Source organism: Giraffa tippelskirchi, chromosome 13 (assembly GCF_054371585.1).
Source record: "Giraffa tippelskirchi isolate mGirTip1 chromosome 13, T2T-mGirTip1v1.2.pri, whole genome shotgun sequence".
Lineage (NCBI taxonomy): Eukaryota > Metazoa > Chordata > Mammalia > Artiodactyla > Giraffidae > Giraffa > Giraffa tippelskirchi.
Window position 1 is genome coordinate 4,194,758 of NC_137287.1, and position 17,575 is coordinate 4,212,332.

Below are 17,575 nucleotides of genomic sequence, written 5' to 3' on the forward strand. Positions count from 1 at the left end.
TTAAGGGAAATTTAACATGGGAATTTTTTTTTCTGCTGTTTTAAAAAACTGCAGTAACTATTTCAATTTTTTATAAAAGACTGTCAAGAGAGAAAATGGAATTCACTGTTGGTACAGTGGTTGGGACTCCATGCTTTCACTGCCAAGGGCAAGGGTTCAATCCCTGGTTGGGGAAGTAAAATCTCACAAGCTGCTCGGTGCGGCCAAAAGAAGAGAAAAAAATATATTTACTGTTTTGGTGTGCTTAGTTGCTCAGTTGTGTCTGACTCTTTTGCAACCCCTTGGACTATATATAGCCTACCAGGCTCCTCCTCTGTCCGTGGGATTCCATAGGCAAGAATACTGGAGTGGGTAGCCATGCCTTCTACCAGGGGATCTTCCTAACCCAGGGATCGAACCCCTGTCTCCTATGTTTCCTGCATTGCAGGCAGATTCTTTACCTGCTGAGCCATTGGAGAAGCCCTCCTTTTTTGGCAGAGAGTTTTAAATTAATTTACTTACCTTTTGGGGGCAAAAGTTAAATCCTGGAAAATGCTCTTAAAAGACTGTTTAGGAAGAAGAAGTTACTGTGCAAATCACTTTATTTTTTGAAAAGGTTTAAGAACCAGCAGTTTGTACATTTGGGATTATAAGCTGACGGTGTAGGTGTTTCTGGGCCCACGTCTCGCCAGAAAGGGTAGTGAGTCCCTGGAGCTCTGTGGCCCTGTGCAGCTTGGAGGTCTTATTTCAGGAGATGAGCTAAGTCGTGATAACCATAGACAGAATTCCAGATCTTCCCCGGGAGAAGTCGCTTCAAGAGCTGTTTGTGCTTCTCCCCGTAAATATTTCTGACATTTCTTTTACAGATGTCTTCCAGGGATAAGGGCCTCTGAGATAGCTTTAGGAGGGTTTCCCTTAGGAGGTGGAATTCCGGGAGCTTGATTCCCGCAGGTAGATTTCCTTGGTTGTTGGTCAGCCTCAGAGGGTAAGAGCGGAAGAGCAACCTGGCAAGAAGGGCCGTGTCTCGTATGTTGGAGCCACGCTGGAGGTACATGTATATTGGAGACTCCCCGTTTCTTGTTAAGATGTTCACATTGGCTTCAAATTCGAGCAGGAGGTTGATGATCGCCTCCCTGCCTCCGAAACACGCCTCATGGATGGCGGCCTGACCGTCGTGGTCCTGGGCATTGACCTGGGCCCCATGGACCAGGAGCAGGCGAATGCAGCCGAGGCCCGCCGCCAGCAGCCGGCCGGCCTTGCTTGATGCGGTGCATACCGCTAGCTTCAGGGCCGTGTTGCCCGTGGAGGAGACGGCACAGTTGACGTTGGCCCCGCAGGCAATCAGCGTTTCCATCATCTCCTTGTTGAGTATGTCGGCAGCCATGTGCAGGGGCGTCATGCTGGACCCATTCCTGGCGTTGACCTGGGCCCCGTTCTGTGCCAGGATGGAGAGGACCGGATGGGTGCCGTAGGTGGTGGCCAGGTGCAGTGGGCAATGCCTGCCGCTGCTGTCCACCCGTGCGTTCACCTGGGCCCCGTGTTCGCACAGGATGCGGAGGCACAGGACGGCGTTGCTCTCGATGTCCATCAGCATCATCTGGATCTTGTTCCTCGGCTTCATCCATGTGGTCGAGGTGAGGGGCCAGTGCAGCAGCATCAGGTGCAGAGTGGTGAGGCCTTGTGTGTCCCTGGAATAGGCATTTGTGGCAGGTTACATTCAGCTCACAGTGGGGATGGCTTGGCGGGGCGAGCTATGGCTTACGAGGGAAACGATTACGATAGTCCCCTGTAATTACCTGAAAGATGGTTTTGACAGTCTGCATTGCTCTTTAGTTTCTTGGGGTATTGCAGCATTCTGAGGGGCAGGGTGGTATGCCTCACAGCACAGAGGGGCCCAGCTTCCTGTCACAGCTCGTGTCGGCTGCGACTCCTGCTAGATTCGTGGCCTCTTTCAGGCTGCATCTCAGTTACCTCTGTGTCCCAGCCCCTCCCCAGGGGAGTGTGCAGAGTTAGCAGCCATTCAGTAAAACTGCCTGGACTCCTGCATGATCCGGGGGTTCCCACCGAAGTGAGCTGTGAAGGGCCAGGGCGCCCATAGACTCAGTCCCTGGTGGCCCCGCGCCTGCTTCTCTAACCTGACATTTTCACCCACATGCGGATGGCAGGGGCTGCCTCTGGAGTTCACCCTCAGAACCTGCTCCAGGCCGAGCAAGGGTTTGACAACTCAGCCCTCATCTCCGTTAACTGAAGTCTCTCACGATTGCCTTCAGAGCTCCTTGATTTTGGCAGAGAAAGGGGAAGGTCTCTGAGGAACCTCTGACCACTCCCCTGGAAATGGATAACTTTCAGTTCACCTATGTGGATTTAGCGTAAGCCCTATGACAGGGAAGTGGGGAAATAGCAGCGTCCCCACCTTGCATAGCTTCCAGTCAAATGTGGAAGGATTAAGCCGACAGAGCTACTGAACAGCTGGTGGGCAGAGTTCTCCAGAGGTCTGCTGGCCCCACCCAAGGCAAGGAAGGTGCACCGAGGAGTCCCGGTGGAGGGGGGGGGAAGCTGACGCTCCAGTGGGAGGCCTGTGAGCGGCTCTACAGACCCCGGTGGGGCTCATGGGGGAGGGTGACGGCACGATGGGTTGGGGGCCCTTCTGGAGCACGGTCAGGATTTGGGGCTTTACTTTCGTTTATACTATGTACTTCTTCCATTCGTTCAGATGGTATTTATAGGGCACTTAGGAAGTATCAGCCTTGGTTTTAGGTGGTGAAGATATATTGGGAAGCAACATAAACTTCTTTCCAAGAAAATCTCTGCCTGTTTCTATTTTCTTATCTCTCCTAACTAACTTAGGTCATTAAACTCCCTGAGGGATGTGACCAGGGACTTCATTTTGCACAAACCATTGCTGAGCGCTTAATACTCAACGATGCTTTAAGTGGGCTGACTGACTTGTGTTCTCACATTATTTCCAGTTTTTCAGAGGCTCTCTAGTCAGTAAAGAAGTTGGTTTGTTCAAAATGTGGTAACCTGTAGTCCATCACTGGTGGAAAATGGATGAGTCCAGACATGACCGGGCAAAGGGCACTGAAATCTTGTGTGTTGTCATTTATTCATAGTTTCAACACGGTGGCCTGTAGCGTTAACTTACCGTACTTCCGGGTCAGCCCCGTGCTCCAGCAAACAAAGCAGACTCTGCGCCTTGCGGTGTTTGGCTGCCAGGTGGATGGGGATGATGGACTGCATCTGCTTCTGGGGAGAAATACGATACAAGTAGCCCAGTGTAGTTGGAAATAATAGTTGTGTTAATCCCCCTCCAAGGGATTAATTATGTTTAGTATCTCTTTAATTCAGTATTTTTCTGCTAGGTGCACTGAAATTATCCTTTTCTTTGGCTTGTTTTAAATGACCCCAAGCTAGTTAATTCTGTATTATAAAAATCGGTATTTTACATTAATGCAGATTTACCAAGGCAGCAGATACAATTTACTTAAAGCTTTGAAAGTCGTTTTTTGTGATGAGCTCATTGTGTAGAATTAATGGTAATTGCTATCAGTTCCCTTCGAATTTAAATGAACCCAGAGGGTCATTGCCAAGTAGGTTCTGTGTTTTTTATGGCTTTGCCAAAGTCATTGGTATCATTAGTCAATTCTGCATTTTCAGGGTTTCCAAGGTAACGCCACTTTTGTTGTCTATGATTAGCAGAGCTGTTTACCCAAGTTCTTAAAAAAGATGTATGTAGTGGCCTTACAGCATGACTGTAAGATTAGGGCAGAGGGTGACTTAAAAAAAAAATCATAAAGGTAATAATCATTGTATAAAAGTTCAGACAATGAAAAAAGTATCTGTAAGAAAGGGAGAAGTGATGCCAGCACACAGCTGTGGCCTCGGCACACTGGGGAGGGTGACCGGGGGGCTCCTGCAGCCGGGCGAGCCCCGCCTCTGCCCACACCGCTTTCCCTGTGGTCCCTGGGAAACGGGTGTCGCGACTCTGCAGAACTCAGCTCGGGGCATGCCGAGGGCGCTGAGGGACCGGGCAGGGGAGGTGAGTACCTGGGTGAGGAGTAGCCTGTAGCCTGTGGAGTTGGCCAGGACGGTCATGGGCTGGTTTACGGGGTGGCTCCTCAGCAGGGCCCGGAGCGCGGCACAGTCCTCTTGCATGATGGCCTCGTAGAGCTGGATGTGCAGCGTGGCCGCCGTGCTGCCCTCCAGGGCCTTGGGCCCGTCGGCCGCCTGCCCCCTGCTGCCTCTCTTGGTTACGTTTCCCATGAGCACAGCTTCCAGTGGGGAACCTAGGGATTCAGGGAAGGTGCAGCACGGAATCGGTCAGTCCCACTCTCTGGGGTTCTCCCAGCTCAGTTCTAGAACTGACCTAGAACTGCTGAGAATCGTATCCATGAACACGATGCATTTTTACCTCAGAGTCCAACTTTTTCACCTGTTGTTCCTGTATCTATTGCGCCAATAGAAGTGCTGTTTCCAGGACTTTCTCCTCAGTCATAAAAATGTATTCAGATTGTCATCTTGTACATAAGATTGTTTTTTTTGTTTTCTCTTCCCATTCAGCTACTGTTAAAGAAAACTGACGAAGCTAAAATAGGGGAATTTATACATTCAAATAAAACTTTTTTTTTTGGTCCAGGTCATGAGGCCCATGGTATCTTTTGTTTCCCAGTCAGGGATCGAACCCACATCCCCTTCGGTGGAAGCTTGGAGTCCTAACCACTGAACCATCAGGGAAGTCCCCAGATGACTACGGTGAAATTAAGAAAACCTGACTTTTAACCCGAGCATTTTTTAGTTTTCAGTGGAATTCCTCCCGCCTCCAGCAGAGGTGTATTTTTGCACTGGTCTAGGGGTAGCTCCAAGGGAGACGTGTTGGATCTACAGTCGTGCTTTGACAGAGCAAAATGTATATGTTCAGAGTGTGGCCTGGTCGTTCCCAACCTTGGCTGACACAGAGGAGTCACCTGGGAGCTTTAAAAAAAGACCAGTTTTCTTTTTTTTTTTCATTAAGAAAAGAAAAATCAACAGCTTTGACTTGTTGAAAGGATAGTAGTTTGTTAAAAGCTTCTCAGTGATTCTGAGGTCTCGGCAGGGCTAAGGTGCGCTTGTGTACAAACATGCTCTATGTTAGAAGCTGGGGACTTGAAACCAATGTCAGTGGCCGTGTCCACCCCCCAGAATTCTGTTAGTCCAGGGAGTGGCTTGGACACTGAGATTTGTTTCAAGTTCCTCGGTGAAGTGCGGCCGAGTTTGAGAGCCACTGTTCTCATTGTTAATTCATGAAGGGCTGCTGACTCCTGAGCTGCGATGTCTCAACATCTACTCGTTTTCACTGTTCGTTTTAGAACACCAGGGAATTGATGTATTGTGTTTGTTTCCAGCCCAGAAACATTTTCCTTCATGGCCCTGATCAGCAAGTAAAAATAGGAGACTTTGGCCTGGCCTGTGCAGACATCATCCAGAAGAACACAGACTGGGGCGGCACAAATGGGGCGAGTAAGTTTGTTTTGGTGGTGGTTTTTGTTTGTTTGTTTTTACATTAAAAAGAGAGAGAGATATGGTTGGACACTGTCAGTATTTAAAGAGAATCATAAAGACTTAATAGCAGAGGTGCGATTTTACAAAGCAGCACCATTCCCTTGGGAGATTCAGTGTCTGCTCGGGGTCAGGGGTCTTCACGTGGACAGTGCTAACCCTGCCAGGCTTCATCTCTGACTTTTCAAATCACAGGAACGCCAGCACACACGTCCAGAGTGGGTACGTGTCTGTACGCTTCCCCGGAACAGCTGGAGGGATCCGAGTATGATGCCAAGGTAGGACTGGTTCCCTTTTACCCAGTTAGTGGGTTTACCTGTAGTCGGAAGTAACAGAAAGTACAGTAAATGCAGGGGAAGCTCTGACATCCAAGTGATTCTGGACATGGTGGAGTGAGGTAGGTAGATTCTCTCTCACATCAAACGGCCGTAGTGGGAAAGCCTCACTTTCTAACTGCATCTTTGGAAAAGACCCTGATGCTGGGAAAGATGGAGGGCAGGAGGAAAAGGGGGTGACAGGGTGCGATGGTTGGATGGCATCATTGACTCAATGGATGTGAGTTTGAGCAAACTCCGGGAGACAGTGAAGGACAGGGAAGCCTGGCGTGCTGCAATTCATGGGGTTGCAAAGAATTGGACATGACTTAGTCAACAACAACTGTTTTCAAATCCATGGGTGTCACAGATGTCACTGTGTATTTCACTACTCAATGACCGTCTCCCCCGTTTTCCAGTCAGATATGTATAGCTTGGGCGTGATCCTGCTGGAGCTCTTTCAGCCATTTGGGACAGAAATGGAGCGAGCACACGTTTTAACAGGTTTGAGAACTGGACAGATCCCTGAGGCCCTCAGTAAAAGGTGTCCCGTCCAAGCCAAGTACATCCAGCACTTAACTAGAAAGAACTCAGCCCAGAGGCCATCCGCCATCCAGCTGCTGCAGAGTGAGCTCTTCCAAAATTCTGGAAATGTATGTACGACTTATTTAATACTGGGGACAACAGGAAGTCCAACATGGAATTTGTTGTTTTGTTTTTTTTTCCCATGGCAAAAACAAGTTTATTGAAGAAAGAACAGAAAGAGCACCTCAAGGAAGAGGTGGGCCAAGCCAAGAGAGGCACTGGCCAGAGGTGGTTTAAGTTGTGAATCCCATTTCGTGAAGAGCAGTTGAGCTTAGAATAAGGGTTACAGAGACGAAATATCTCAACCCATTCTCAGAGCTTCCAGTGGCTCACTTGTCGGGCAGGCCAGGTGACCGCTGCCAGCTGTCCACGCTGAAGGCGGTCACCTGGGCTCCAGTTTCGAGCCTCATCCTGCTGTCAGAAGGTTTTAGTTTTCCTTTGCAGCCATGGTATGTGGCCTTTTATGAACTGTTGCAAAGTGTGTACTAGTAGAAGGGCTTCCCAGGTGGCATAGTGGTAAAGAATCCACCTGCAGTGCAGGAGACAGTGGTTCGATCCCTGGGTCGGGAAGATAGCCTGGAGGAGGAAATGGGAACCCGCTCCAGTATTCTTGCCTGGAGAATCCCGTGGACAGAGGAGCCTGGTGGGCTGCAGACCATGGGGCTGCAAAGAATCGGACACGACTGAGCGCACAGTGGAAAGGCGCACACACCAGGGGATCCAGGACAGCAGGGCCGCCCAGGGGAGCCGGACCACCTGTGGCCGGGACCTGCTTAACCAGCCCGAGAGCTCAGCGTTCGGGTGCGGGAGTCTGGCCTTCTCTCCTGTGAGGAGGTGTCGCCCTAGGCAGCCCCTCCCCACCCTCCTCCCCAACTTGGTGTTTTACTACCAGGTACAAACAGAAACTTTGCAAGACTTAAAAAGTCTGGATTCAGAGAGAAACTCACAGGTTGTCTGGTGCTTTGCTACTTAGAGTGGGTCCTCCGGCCAGCAGCAGCAGCCTCACCTGGGAGCTCGTTAGAAACACGGGCTCCGGGCTCTGCGCCCCTGACCTGCATCGTAACAAGGTCTCCAGGGGCCTTCCCCACAGTGTGTGGGCCCCAGTGTGCGAATGCACTGCTTCCAGGGAGCAGTCTCCAGACCGGCGGGGTAAAATCACCACCAACTTGATAGAATTCTCAGAGCCCCCTCCCTCCCCTACTGGCCTGTTAAAAACGAGGCCTGCGGGAGAAGGGGCTGCCGTGTGTGCTTCCGCAGGCCCTCCAAGAGGCTCTGAGGCTCACGAGTTGGGGACCTGCTGGCAGCTAGTTAGTTGATTTGTCTGCTGTTTAAGGCTTATTCATTTTTGAGTCAAAACAGGGAATTTTACTAGACGGAACACTAAACAGGCAGGTGGAGTGCTTTTCGAGTTTCTGAAAAGAGCAGACGTGGTTGTTACCTTGATCTCCTCGTGTGGAGAGCATTTTCTAACTCCCCATGAGGACGGTGAGTGGAGACCATTGTTACTTGGTATTAATGGTAAGGATTTCTCCTTGTAGAACGGTTCTCCACAGTAACCTCCGCACAGATACGTCTGTTTATACCCTGCTTGCAGTCTGTGCAGTGCAGGGCTGTGAAGATGACCGCACAGAGCTCACAGCATACAAAAGGAGCTGAGTCATTGATGGGAAGAAGTCAAGTTACTCCTTGGCCTTTAAAAACGTGTGTCAAAACATTGAAAACTCGAGTAGTATCTAGTTACAGATGTATACAGACATGAAAAGTTATAAAACTACAATGGAGAATAAAAGTGTTTCAGGAGCAGTTTGAGCAGTGCCCGCCTTCATCTCGTCCTGTAACTTAGGATATGGAGTGAGCGCCTTTCATAGGGTGACTTGTCACCCTGCCTGCCAAGTTTGCATCAGCTTCTGGCATTTTGTCTTGGGCACTTTTGATGCTGGGATCTGTCCCCAAGGGTTCTTTCCCGGGGACATCTGCGTCCTCTTCCTGTTTGATAAGCTGCCCTCACTCGGCACTGGATAGTGACGTGATCTGCAGCTGCAGCATCAGGTGTCCTGTCTGGGACGCCGAGTGTTTGATTTTCACTTCCAGCACTGTCCCTTCTCATTACTCGGCTGCACTTCCATCTCTGTTGGCCGATTCCCTTTCAGAAATGTCAGTGGGTTTATCACTGGGAGACAGGAGGCAGCACGGCTGCGCGCACACTGCTGGTGTGTGAACTGACTCACTGAGCAACCAGCCACCAGAGCTTTTGAGAAGTGAGCACTGTCCCCAGTCATGGGACGCGGGTGAGTCACATTGTGTGTTGTGGACTTGAAGCGCTCAGGCAGTCAGTCACTCTACCCGGGTAACTGACGCTCGACCACGTGGCTGGGTGACACGTAGTAAGCCGTGGGAACTGGAATCCACACGTGTCAGGGCCGTGCAGAGAGGCAGCCTGCATGTTTCAAAGTAAAGGAAGAACCTGAGGCAGCGGAGCTTACAATTTTCTCTCTTCACAGGTTAATCTCACCCTACAGATGAAGATACTCGAGCAAGAGAGGGAAATTCAGGAACTAAGGAAGCAGCTAAGTCTCCTCTCTCGGGACAAAGGGGTGAAGGATGACATGAGAGACAGGGGCGTGCCCATCTAGCCGCAAGGGCTCTATAAACAGGAAAGTGGACTTGAACTCTGCTAACCCAAACAGTCAACTGGAGTGTGAATTTTCCATCCTTACTAGGACTTGAACTCTTCAACCTAAACAGTCAACTGGAGTGTAAATTTTCAGTCTTTACCTGGGTGTAGCTGGTGTAACTCTATGTAGTAATCCTCTACAGGACTCATCAAAGTGAGGTTCTGACAGTGCCTTTTAAGGCTGGCATTTTGCACGCGAGATGGCTTGAAACGAACCTGCTCTCGTCTTTCCCTTCTGCCCCGTGTGCTCCTTTTCTTGGATTTCATACCTTATTATTACCATCCCTCCAACCGCGGACCGTGAGATGCAGGCCTCTTCCTCAGCACTTCTGAGCGCTGCCTGCTGACCACATCCTCCTCCAGAAGGTTCTGCTGCAGAGACGCGGTGTGCTCTGTACTTCTCTCTGCCGGAGCCCAGGCCCGTGTGCTCGCTGGGCTGTTCAGTCCACAGCTGCTGGCCCCCCTGCCCTCCACACTACTGCCCGACTCACTGCCGGGCATCAGCCGGCAGCATGGCATACGTCACCCAGCCCATTCCTGTTCTCTTCACCTGCACCCTGGCATCACCCCAAAACCCACACCCCCTCAAAGCTTTGTGCTTCTCTGCCCCCAAACGATCACTGGGCAGCTGCGCTCTCAATGTCCCTGCCTTTGTCCTGCGTGGTTGCCACGGGCCTCCTCATCAGACTCGCGTCCCCCAAACCTACATTCCTCAAGGCAGTGACGTGACACATCCATGTTTGCACCCCAACGTGCCTGCCATGTTGCCGGCAGCTGTCATGGTATATTGCACACAGTGTCCATGGATTTTAAATAAAATGAAAACCACAAGTTAATTATATGATGCTTTTATTGATACTTGATCCTGGGCCTAAATAAAGGCTTTGATTTTAGTACGAGTCCCTTTACCAATAATAGGCACGAAACAGCACCATTCTTAAAATCGAAACCCTTGAAAATCAGTGGCCGAGCCTCACTGAAGGAGCTTGAGGGCCGTGTGGAAAGGGGCCAGGTTTTCGCAGGCCTGCATCCATTTCTGCACATTGGCCGGCGCCGTCCCACCACAGCCCCCCGTCTGCCGGAGCACAGACCACAGCACCACATCCGCCACTGTGAGCTCATCCCCCACGAGCCAGGGGGTCTTCCCGAGGGCAGAGTTCATGGAGCGGAACACGGCGGCCTTCTCTTTACTGCTGCCCTCTTTCAGCTGAAAAATAGCTATATCCACCCAGCTATCTATGAGGGTTAAGTTCACAGCATCCTGCTTCTGGCCGAAGAGCGAGAACAGGAAGCGGGCGATGTTCCCTTCCCCTTCGATGGGACACATCGTCTGGACGCTGAACTTCATCTGGGTCTTCGGCACTGAAAGGAATAAACGCCACGAGACGTCAGCAAGGGCGGCACCGCCGGAGGAAGTGTTTGTGCAGCGTGGCACGGGGGTGGGGTGGGGTGGTGGGTCCCTGTCAGTCATGCACCCGGTGGTACTTAAAAGGTTGATAATATTCAAGAAAGTTTAAACAAGACCTCCTGCTGCCCTCGCCCTGACTCTCGGGCCTCACGGGATGGACATGAGCTCACGTCCCTCTAGGAGTCTGACTGGAGAGGCGCCTTGCAGTGGGATACTGAACAAATGACATCCTGCTGTGCTTTTATCAGGTCATGTCTATTAGGAGAGAACGTTAGTGTGTCCCCCCATCACGACAGGCTTTGGAGTGTGCCAGCGGCCACTCCCCTGCCCTGGCTGCGTAGACTGGACTCCCCCCCTGGACTGAGAGTCAGGACCTGCGCCTTCCCAGAGGACGGAGCGTGTCTCTGGGTAAGGATGTCTCTACTCCTGCAGAGCCCTGACGGGCTTCCTAGACTCAGAGAGGGTCAGACCTGAGGGCGGACAGCCCAGGAGCCCGCCCCCCCCCGCTCACCGTCCTTCCAGATGAGGGTGAAGCCCAGCTGGTACTCGTGGCGGGGCTGCTGCCTCGCCTGCTCGCCGAAGCACTGCAGGAGGTTGGCCGGCACGCTCCCGACGGCTGAGTGGGTGTGCACCGAGGACAGGACCTTGTAGTGGTCGCACAGCAGCCGGTGCAGCACCAGCAGGGAGAGCGGCGGTGAGGCGGGGTTGGCGTTGATCACGATGTCCTTCAGCGCCCCGTGGTCCTGGGGAGTGGCAGACGCCCGTGGGGGCAGGGACACCCGCCACGATGCGAGTCAGCGCCTGACCAGGCTTGGCTCGTGCCAAGTGTCACCCCCCGGAAGGCGCCACCATCCCCCCAGCCTCAGCCGAGGTGGGGAGGGGGCCCCCGAGGGCGCTCAGCTTGGTGAGCCAGGGACAGCGGCGACTCTAGTGCCCCCAGCCCCGCACGCACGCTCCCACAAGCGACTTTACCTTCAACTCAGTACAACACGGTAGGAAGGACACTTCTGTTTTTCCCCAAGTTAAAAAAAAAATTCCACACGCAATTATTCCTTTTACTAAATTGAATGCCCAAAAGGATATAGTTTCTACAGCAATTTGGTTTATGTGTCAGTGAGGAGCCCCTTGGGGCTTCCCAAGTGGCTTAGCGGTAAAGAATCCACCTGCCAATGCAGGAGACTCAAGAGACATGGGTTCGACCCCTGGGTTGGAAAGTTCCCTTGGAGTAGGAAATGGCAACCCCCTCCAGTATTCCTGCCTGGGAAATTTCACGGACAGAGGAGCCTGATGGGCTATAGTCCATGGGTCGCAGAGTTGGACATGACTGAGTGACTGAGCACAGCACAAAAGAGCCCCTAGGAAAAGGGTCTTGGCTGAGCGAGATTGTGAATTAAAGTGCTGAAATGCACTGCCTTTTTGTTTTCTAAATTTAATTACAGTTGATTTGCGACATGCACTGCCCTTTTAGATGCAGACTATCTTATTTCTGTACATCCACACTTCATAACGAATGAACTCGTCCAATACAGCAGAGGCCAAACGGCTTGGCTTTCTCTCCACAGCCCTGCCACAATCTGGCCTCTGGTTTGGCCCGGCCAGGCCACTCCTGACTGATGCCCTTCACGTGGACCTAGGCTGGATGCTCTCCACTTCTCCAAACGTATTGTGTTACCTGACCCTGCCTTCCGCAGTATCAACATTCATCTGAAGCACCGTGTGCTCGAGGAGGCCCCTCCGGCCCTGGGACACCCGACCCGGCTGCGCTCACCGGTTTACCCCCTACACACACTGGCTCCCGGTTTACCCCCTACACACACTGGCTCCCGGGGGACTGGCTGGGTGGGGTCTCATGCAAACGTGAACTGGGTGACGAAGGGACACGTGACTGCAGAGGAACGCAGGTTTTCAAAAACAGCTCTGGGCCAGACACCTCCGCGCCGCCTTGCTTGTTAGGTTTCCGAGCAGGACCGTTTCTACCGTCAGTTCTAGGGGTGGTGCTAGCGGGAATTCTTGGGGCGAACCCTTCTGTACTCACTTGTTAACAAGACGTTCTTTCTCTGTGTATCGAATTGTCCCCTACATCAGCTGCAGCAACTGAACTTTAATAGAGCAAATGGATTTAAGCAAAATATGCCTGAGGTATGAGACAGTGACTTGCTTTTGGCAACAAACTGCAGGTTTGGTGAGATATTTGTGCTTGGGCAGCCAAAGCTGAAACTCAGGCCACTCCCAAGGAACAAAGCTTGACTCGGCTGAACCTCAGAGAAGCACTGAGGAACCACCCAAGAGCTGCCTCGCCAGGGCTCAGAGGCTGCTTGGAGCTGCCACGAGTGGGAGAAAGAAGGGACTCCCGAGTCCCTCCTCTGCATCGAGAACTGCAGAGCTGCATTAGCGCTTGCCTGGCTTCACTCACAGCTCACGCATCTGTTCCGTGCAGGTGCAATCAGAAGAGGAAAAAAGAATGTGCTTTTTGCACCATCTTTGAAAATGTGGAAACCTGGGCTTCAGTCACACTAGCACGATCTTCCAGCACCAACCACCACCCAGCGCTGTGATGTTCTTTAGCTTTCTGAATGAACTTACCTGCCCAAGCATGGCATTTAAGTCCACAGCGCTGGTCGACAGAGCAGCCGGCTCGTCAGCCTGGATTATGTTGGTTACATCCAAGTCCGCATCTGGCGTCTGAATCATCTTGGACAGACCATCAACCGCAGCTTTCAACTCGTACAGACGTTTTAAAATATCGTCTTGGCGGGACTCAAGAGCTTGAAGAGACGGGTCCGAGGCTTCCTAAACAGACCAACATCAGAACGTTCATTTCCTCTCACGGCAAAGCACTCTGTTTAAACTTGGCCACTTGCCTTCTACTTAGTTCCATGAATTCATCGAACTTCCTGCCTTTCGAAAGACATCAGAATGAAGTGGCAGGATCATCTCATTTTCCCCAGTCTCATAGGTCCTGAAATCAATCCCCAAATGCTATAAAACAAACAACGCTGCAACTGAAAACCACTTTGAAATTGTAAGGCTCCTACTTCAGGCACTTAAGTCTTTAAAAACAGAGAATGAGGAAAAAAACCAACACAGATTGTTCCTTCTATCAAACTAGTTCAAAATACTTCACGTAAATGAACAGAATAAAGACGGGGGTGGCAATAAGAATGTGATCAATAATTTATACTAATGGAAGGAAAATGGGGGCACACACAACTTAAAAAAGTGTCTTTAGGTTTGGAGGTATATCGGGGTGGGCAGGGTGGTGGTAGTGTGTGTGTGTGTGTGTGTGTCAGTGTGTTCATGATCCGTGCCCCAAATCATTTTTGCGGCAGTACTGGCACTCCCTTATCTTAGAATTATCTAGAACTTCTTCACTGCTGAAATGTATAACTTCATAAACAGGGAATACTCACATCCTTCATTCACTGAATCTCTGCATCTTTCTTGCCTGTTTGTGGACTGGTATACCTTAAGTAACTAGTAATATTTGCTGAGGTCTTCCCTGGTGGCTCAGATGGTAAGGAATCTGCCTGCAATGCAGGAGACCTGGGTTCAATCCCTGGGTTGGGAAGATCCCCTGGAGAAGGGAATGGAAACCCACTCCAGTATTCTTGCCTAGAGAGTCCCCATGGACAGAGCCTGGCGGGCTATAGTCCATGGGGTCGCAAAGAGTTGGACTAACATAATATTTGCAGAGGAATAAATCTCTACATACTTATTTAAAAAGCAATAGTGAGAAACCTCCCAGTAGTAACAATGTGCAGCCTATTTCCAGACTCTCAAGCTCTTACAAAAGATAACTCATTTGAGTCAAGAGAACAAAGGACCCCGTAAGCATGAATGAGATGCTCATAAGTAGACAGAAGGGTCAACAAGGCAATGACCTTGAGTCTATAGAAATATGGGCTCACTATACAACGTGAGTGTGGGAAGAGCTCCTGCTCACATTTGTGTGCTGGTGACTTTAAGGAACACTGCGTTCCTCCCCTTGTCGCTCATAACTGCCCTCCTCAAAGATCCAATTCATTGCCAGCTGCTGTCCAGTTTCCGGAATCCAGTGGCTCATAAGCTGCCTCTGTGGTCACCGCCTGAGTCCGAAACACCATTTTCCACCTGGCCTCCTTCCACCTGGCACTCTTCTGATCCATCATCCCTCCTGCCCGTCCATCCCCAGGATGGTGGCCAGAAAGCAAAACAACCTCTTAGGCTAAAAAGCAGAGTCCTTAACCTGGCTTGATAAAGAGCTTGTACAGTTGGTCCTCTGGCTACCTCCTCTCCCATCTTTCTCCCCCTCGCTCTGTGAACAGGCCACACTGTCCTTTGGGTCTTAAAACGCTCAGGCCCCCACATGCCCCAGGGCTTTTCCTCATCGAGTTCCTTCTGTAACACCCCTCCCCCGGCTCTCCGTTGGTTAATGCTATTTACCCTACGGCTGGATCTCCACACTCTCAGCTCCCTCGCCTGCTGCTCTTGTTTAAGATCACAGAGCAGAGAAATGCAAGATGACTGTGGTCTGGGTGGAATAAAGAAGAAGAAAGAGTTCAGTGTGCCAAGTACATAATGGGGTGCTGACCAGAAATAAGTCTGTACGCAAGGTGTGTGACCAGCGAGGCCACCACCTGTGTGAAAGCCTCAGGTTACTCAATATTAGTCCTCTTGAGCAGTACTTCCAATCCTGTAATCCAGCCTGTATGTGTGCGTTGTCTGTACTCAGCTTCACTCATTTCTACACATGGCAGTGGCACCCCTGCCCGACCAGTACTACACATGGAATGTGATCAAGAGTCCAACATAGCTGTGTGGCATTCCGGACCTCAGTTTCCCAATCAGGGACTGAACCAGTACCCACTGTATTAGGAGGGCAGCTTCTTAGCCAGTGGACCCCCAGAAGTCTCAAACCTACTACTCTTTGCAACGCTGGCCTGCTGTTTTCCTTGCTCGGGCTAGACGGACTTGGCGTGTTGTGTTTATCCATTTGTGTTATCCACATGTCTTTAGAAGTTGTTTATTCTTTGTGTTGCCCTCACTTCCCCTGGAGATGCTAGGTTTCTAATAATCTATCCCCGTTGTTATAATCTGCTAGGTTATCATCTTCTAGGTTGCAAGTTCACAGTTAAATGCCCAAAGAAAGTCAGGCAGCAGACTTAAAAAAAAAAAAAGGAAAAGAACTTGGTCTCAAAAGAGATGTGATGCTCCCCACTCTGGGGTTTCCTTTTCGGTTCCACGAGTCAGTCCAGTTGAGAGGCACCGGACCGTATGTCTCCATGGGGATCTCCAGGTGAAGACACTGGACCATGCCTGCATCATTGCTTTAGCTCTGCAGTGAGACAACACTTGTGTTATTTGCTTTCAAACTAAACTAACCACCTCCCTTCCAGTTGAGGCAGAAAACTCTTCAGACAAAGGATGACAGGGAAAACGAGTCACAAAAGTTCTCTATTTACTCATCCGAGTCAGAATGGACCGAAAGTCTCTCCTGCAGGGAAATTAAGATGTGCCTGCAATTTATAGAAAAAGTCAAAGCTGAGCAGCTACTTTACAAAGCAGGCAAAATCAAAATGTCCAATAAACATGAAAAGGTGCTAGACCGATTTAGAGGTCTGGGAGATCTAAACTAAACTATATTAGGATGTCACTGTACTCCCACCAGCTTTGGGGAGGGTGCCAGCACCAGAAATTCACATACCCCCAAAATTAAAAAATAAGTAAATACAGCAGACTTCCCTGGCAGGCCAGTGATTAAGACTGTGCACTTCTACTTCAGGGGCGAAGGTTCGAATCCAGTTGGGGAACTAAGATCCCGTGTGCTGCAGCATGGCCAAAAATTTTTTTAGAACAATTTAAAAAATCAATAAATAAAATGAATCTTTAAAAAAAAAACAGTTCACATACACTGCAGGTGACAGCATAAACTGGGATGACCGCTTTGAAAAGCAACTCAGTCCAGCTGAATGTACACCAGCCCACTGAGCTAGCAATCCCATGTCCGTGGTATATACCCTACGCCTGCTCTTGTCCAAGAACATTCACTGCAGAACTGTTCATAACGGCCTAAAACAGAAAACCAGCAGACGCCCGTGGGCAGTGGGATGGATAAAGACGTGGCGGCATAGTTATGCCAAGGAGCAGTAAACCACAGGGGATGAAAGCGAAGCTTTCTCACGCAGCAAAGCGATTCTTCCAATTACGTTCAGAAGGGGCCGCCAGACACCGCAGGGCACGCGCTGCAGGCCCCCACTGACACCAAGACCCCACTGTCCAGGGACGCACACCCGGGGGACCAAGAGAGAAACGCAGGACACAATAGGGGCGCAAGAGTTTTAAGTGGGGGCGCTGACTCCGTGTTACCCTGAATGGGTGACCCTGGGATTCGCTTCACGATTCCTTAGAACTCGCTTTTCTGTAGGTAGAATTTGGTAATAAAGTCTAAGCAGTCTTAAGCGGAGGGAAAAAAAGATGGGATACATCTTCCAATGGGTTAAAGTTATGGTCACTCAGAGGCCGGAGGGTGAGTGAGGCTGGGGTGAGGATAGGCGACCGGGTCTAGTCGCCACGGTTTGTTCGACACAGTTCAGGTCGCACGGTCGTGACCTGGAGCGACCCCCAGACCCCAGACCCCAGACCCCGAACTCCGCGGACCAGCGCGGCAGCGCCTGCGCACTGAGCGAGCAAGAGGGCGGCGGGCCGACGCCGCGGTGGAGCCAGGGCGCCTGCGCACTGGACCGGCAGGCGGCGGGCCGGGGCCTTGGCGCCTGCGCACTGAAAAGGTGGGGGGGGGCGGGGCAAAGGCCGCGCGCTCCTACCTGCACGTGGTCGGCGGACGGCGCCGGGCTGCCGGTCCTGCCGTGCACGTTGGGGAGCCGGTACATGCAGGTGGGAAGCTCTACACGGAGAGATCCACTGCCCTCGTGATAGGGCTTTACCTGGTACATCGGCATCCTTCTGGGAAGCAAAGGAGGGAAGGTGGCAGGTGAGAGACACGAACGCTCACAAACCGTCCAAGTCTACGACAGTCCACAGCCACCTCCTTTCCGACCCGGCTGCGGGCTTTCGGGAAAGCTCAGTTCCTGTGCTCTAATTGGC

The 17,575-nt window shown here is 51.1% G+C and overlaps 3 protein-coding genes across 16 annotated transcripts in view; 1 reads left to right on the forward strand and 2 right to left on the reverse strand.

The window, feature by feature from the left end:
- EIF2AK1 (eukaryotic translation initiation factor 2 alpha kinase 1) overlaps positions 1 to 9,923 on the forward strand; it is a 34,887-nt gene extending 24,964 nt beyond the window's left edge. For 6 of the 9 annotated variants that reach the window (XM_081552855.1, XM_081552857.1, XM_081552854.1 and 3 more), the window contains 4 exons: positions 5,361 to 5,475; positions 5,710 to 5,792; positions 6,248 to 6,481; positions 8,915 to 9,923. In XM_081552855.1, coding sequence (XP_081408981.1) covers positions 5,361 to 5,475; positions 5,710 to 5,792; positions 6,248 to 6,481; positions 8,915 to 9,046 — 564 coding nt within the window. In that variant the 3' untranslated portion in view covers positions 9,047 to 9,923. Of the gene's footprint in view, positions 1 to 5,360; positions 5,476 to 5,709; positions 5,793 to 6,247; positions 6,532 to 8,914 lie in introns of those variants that run through there. The other 3 variants (XM_081552851.1, XM_081552853.1, XM_081552850.1) reach the window with 2 other exon arrangements.
- On the reverse strand, positions 564 to 4,314 carry ANKRD61 (ankyrin repeat domain 61). 2 transcript variants are annotated; one of them, XM_081552866.1, is made up of 3 exons: positions 4,027 to 4,314; positions 3,125 to 3,222; positions 564 to 1,667 (listed from the first exon to the last, which is right to left on the reverse strand). In XM_081552866.1, exons 1-3 carry the CDS (start codon positions 4,240 to 4,242, stop codon positions 722 to 724), a joined length of 1,260 nt encoding a protein of 419 aa, XP_081408992.1. In that variant the 5' UTR covers positions 4,243 to 4,314; the 3' UTR covers positions 564 to 721. The 2 variants fall into 2 exon arrangements, with proteins under 2 accessions (XP_081408992.1, XP_081408991.1); XM_081552865.1 differs by having other exon boundaries at positions 3,125 to 3,225.
- Positions 9,920 to 17,563, reverse strand: AIMP2 (aminoacyl tRNA synthetase complex interacting multifunctional protein 2). 5 transcript variants are annotated; one of them, XM_081552899.1, is made up of 5 exons: positions 17,296 to 17,563; position 16,855; positions 13,079 to 13,260; positions 11,007 to 11,238; positions 9,920 to 10,449 (listed from the first exon to the last, which is right to left on the reverse strand). In XM_081552899.1, exons 1-5 carry the CDS (start codon positions 17,428 to 17,430, stop codon positions 10,061 to 10,063), a joined length of 939 nt encoding a protein of 312 aa, XP_081409025.1. In that variant the 5' UTR covers positions 17,431 to 17,563; the 3' UTR covers positions 9,920 to 10,060. The 5 variants fall into 5 exon arrangements, with proteins under 5 accessions (XP_081409025.1, XP_081409026.1, XP_081409024.1 ...); XM_081552900.1 differs by lacking the exon at position 16,855 and having other exon boundaries at positions 13,079 to 13,285; positions 17,416 to 17,563; XM_081552898.1 differs by lacking the exon at position 16,855 and having other exon boundaries at positions 13,079 to 13,285.
- Between the last annotated feature and the right edge of the window lie 12 nt (positions 17,564 to 17,575).

What these genes read in the sequence shown, in the direction of transcription:
- ANKRD61 (XM_081552865.1), bottom strand. Translation starts at nt 4,242, where the DNA reads ATGGGAAACGTAACCAAGAGAGGCAGCAGGGGGCAGGCGGCCGACGGG. An exon ending in ACAGGCTACTCCTCACCCAG is followed by an intron (nt 3,226 to 4,026) that starts GTACTCACCTCC and finishes ATTTCTCCCCAG; the next exon opens with AAGCAGATGCAGTCCATCAT. An exon ending in GGGGCTGACCCGGAAGTACG is followed by an intron (nt 1,668 to 3,124) that starts GTAAGTTAACGC and finishes TGCCTATTCCAG; the next exon opens with GGACACACAAGGCCTCACCA.
- AIMP2 (XM_081552898.1), bottom strand. Translation starts at nt 17,430, where the DNA reads ATGCCGATGTACCAGGTAAAGCCCTATCACGAGGGCAGTGGATCTCTC. An exon ending in CGTCCGCCGACCACGTGCAG is followed by an intron (nt 13,286 to 17,295) that starts GTAGGAGCGCGC and finishes TGGTCTGTTTAG; the next exon opens with GAAGCCTCGGACCCGTCTCT. An exon ending in TAAATGCCATGCTTGGGCAG is followed by an intron (nt 11,239 to 13,078) that starts GTAAGTTCATTC and finishes GCCACTCCCCAG; the next exon opens with GACCACGGGGCGCTGAAGGA.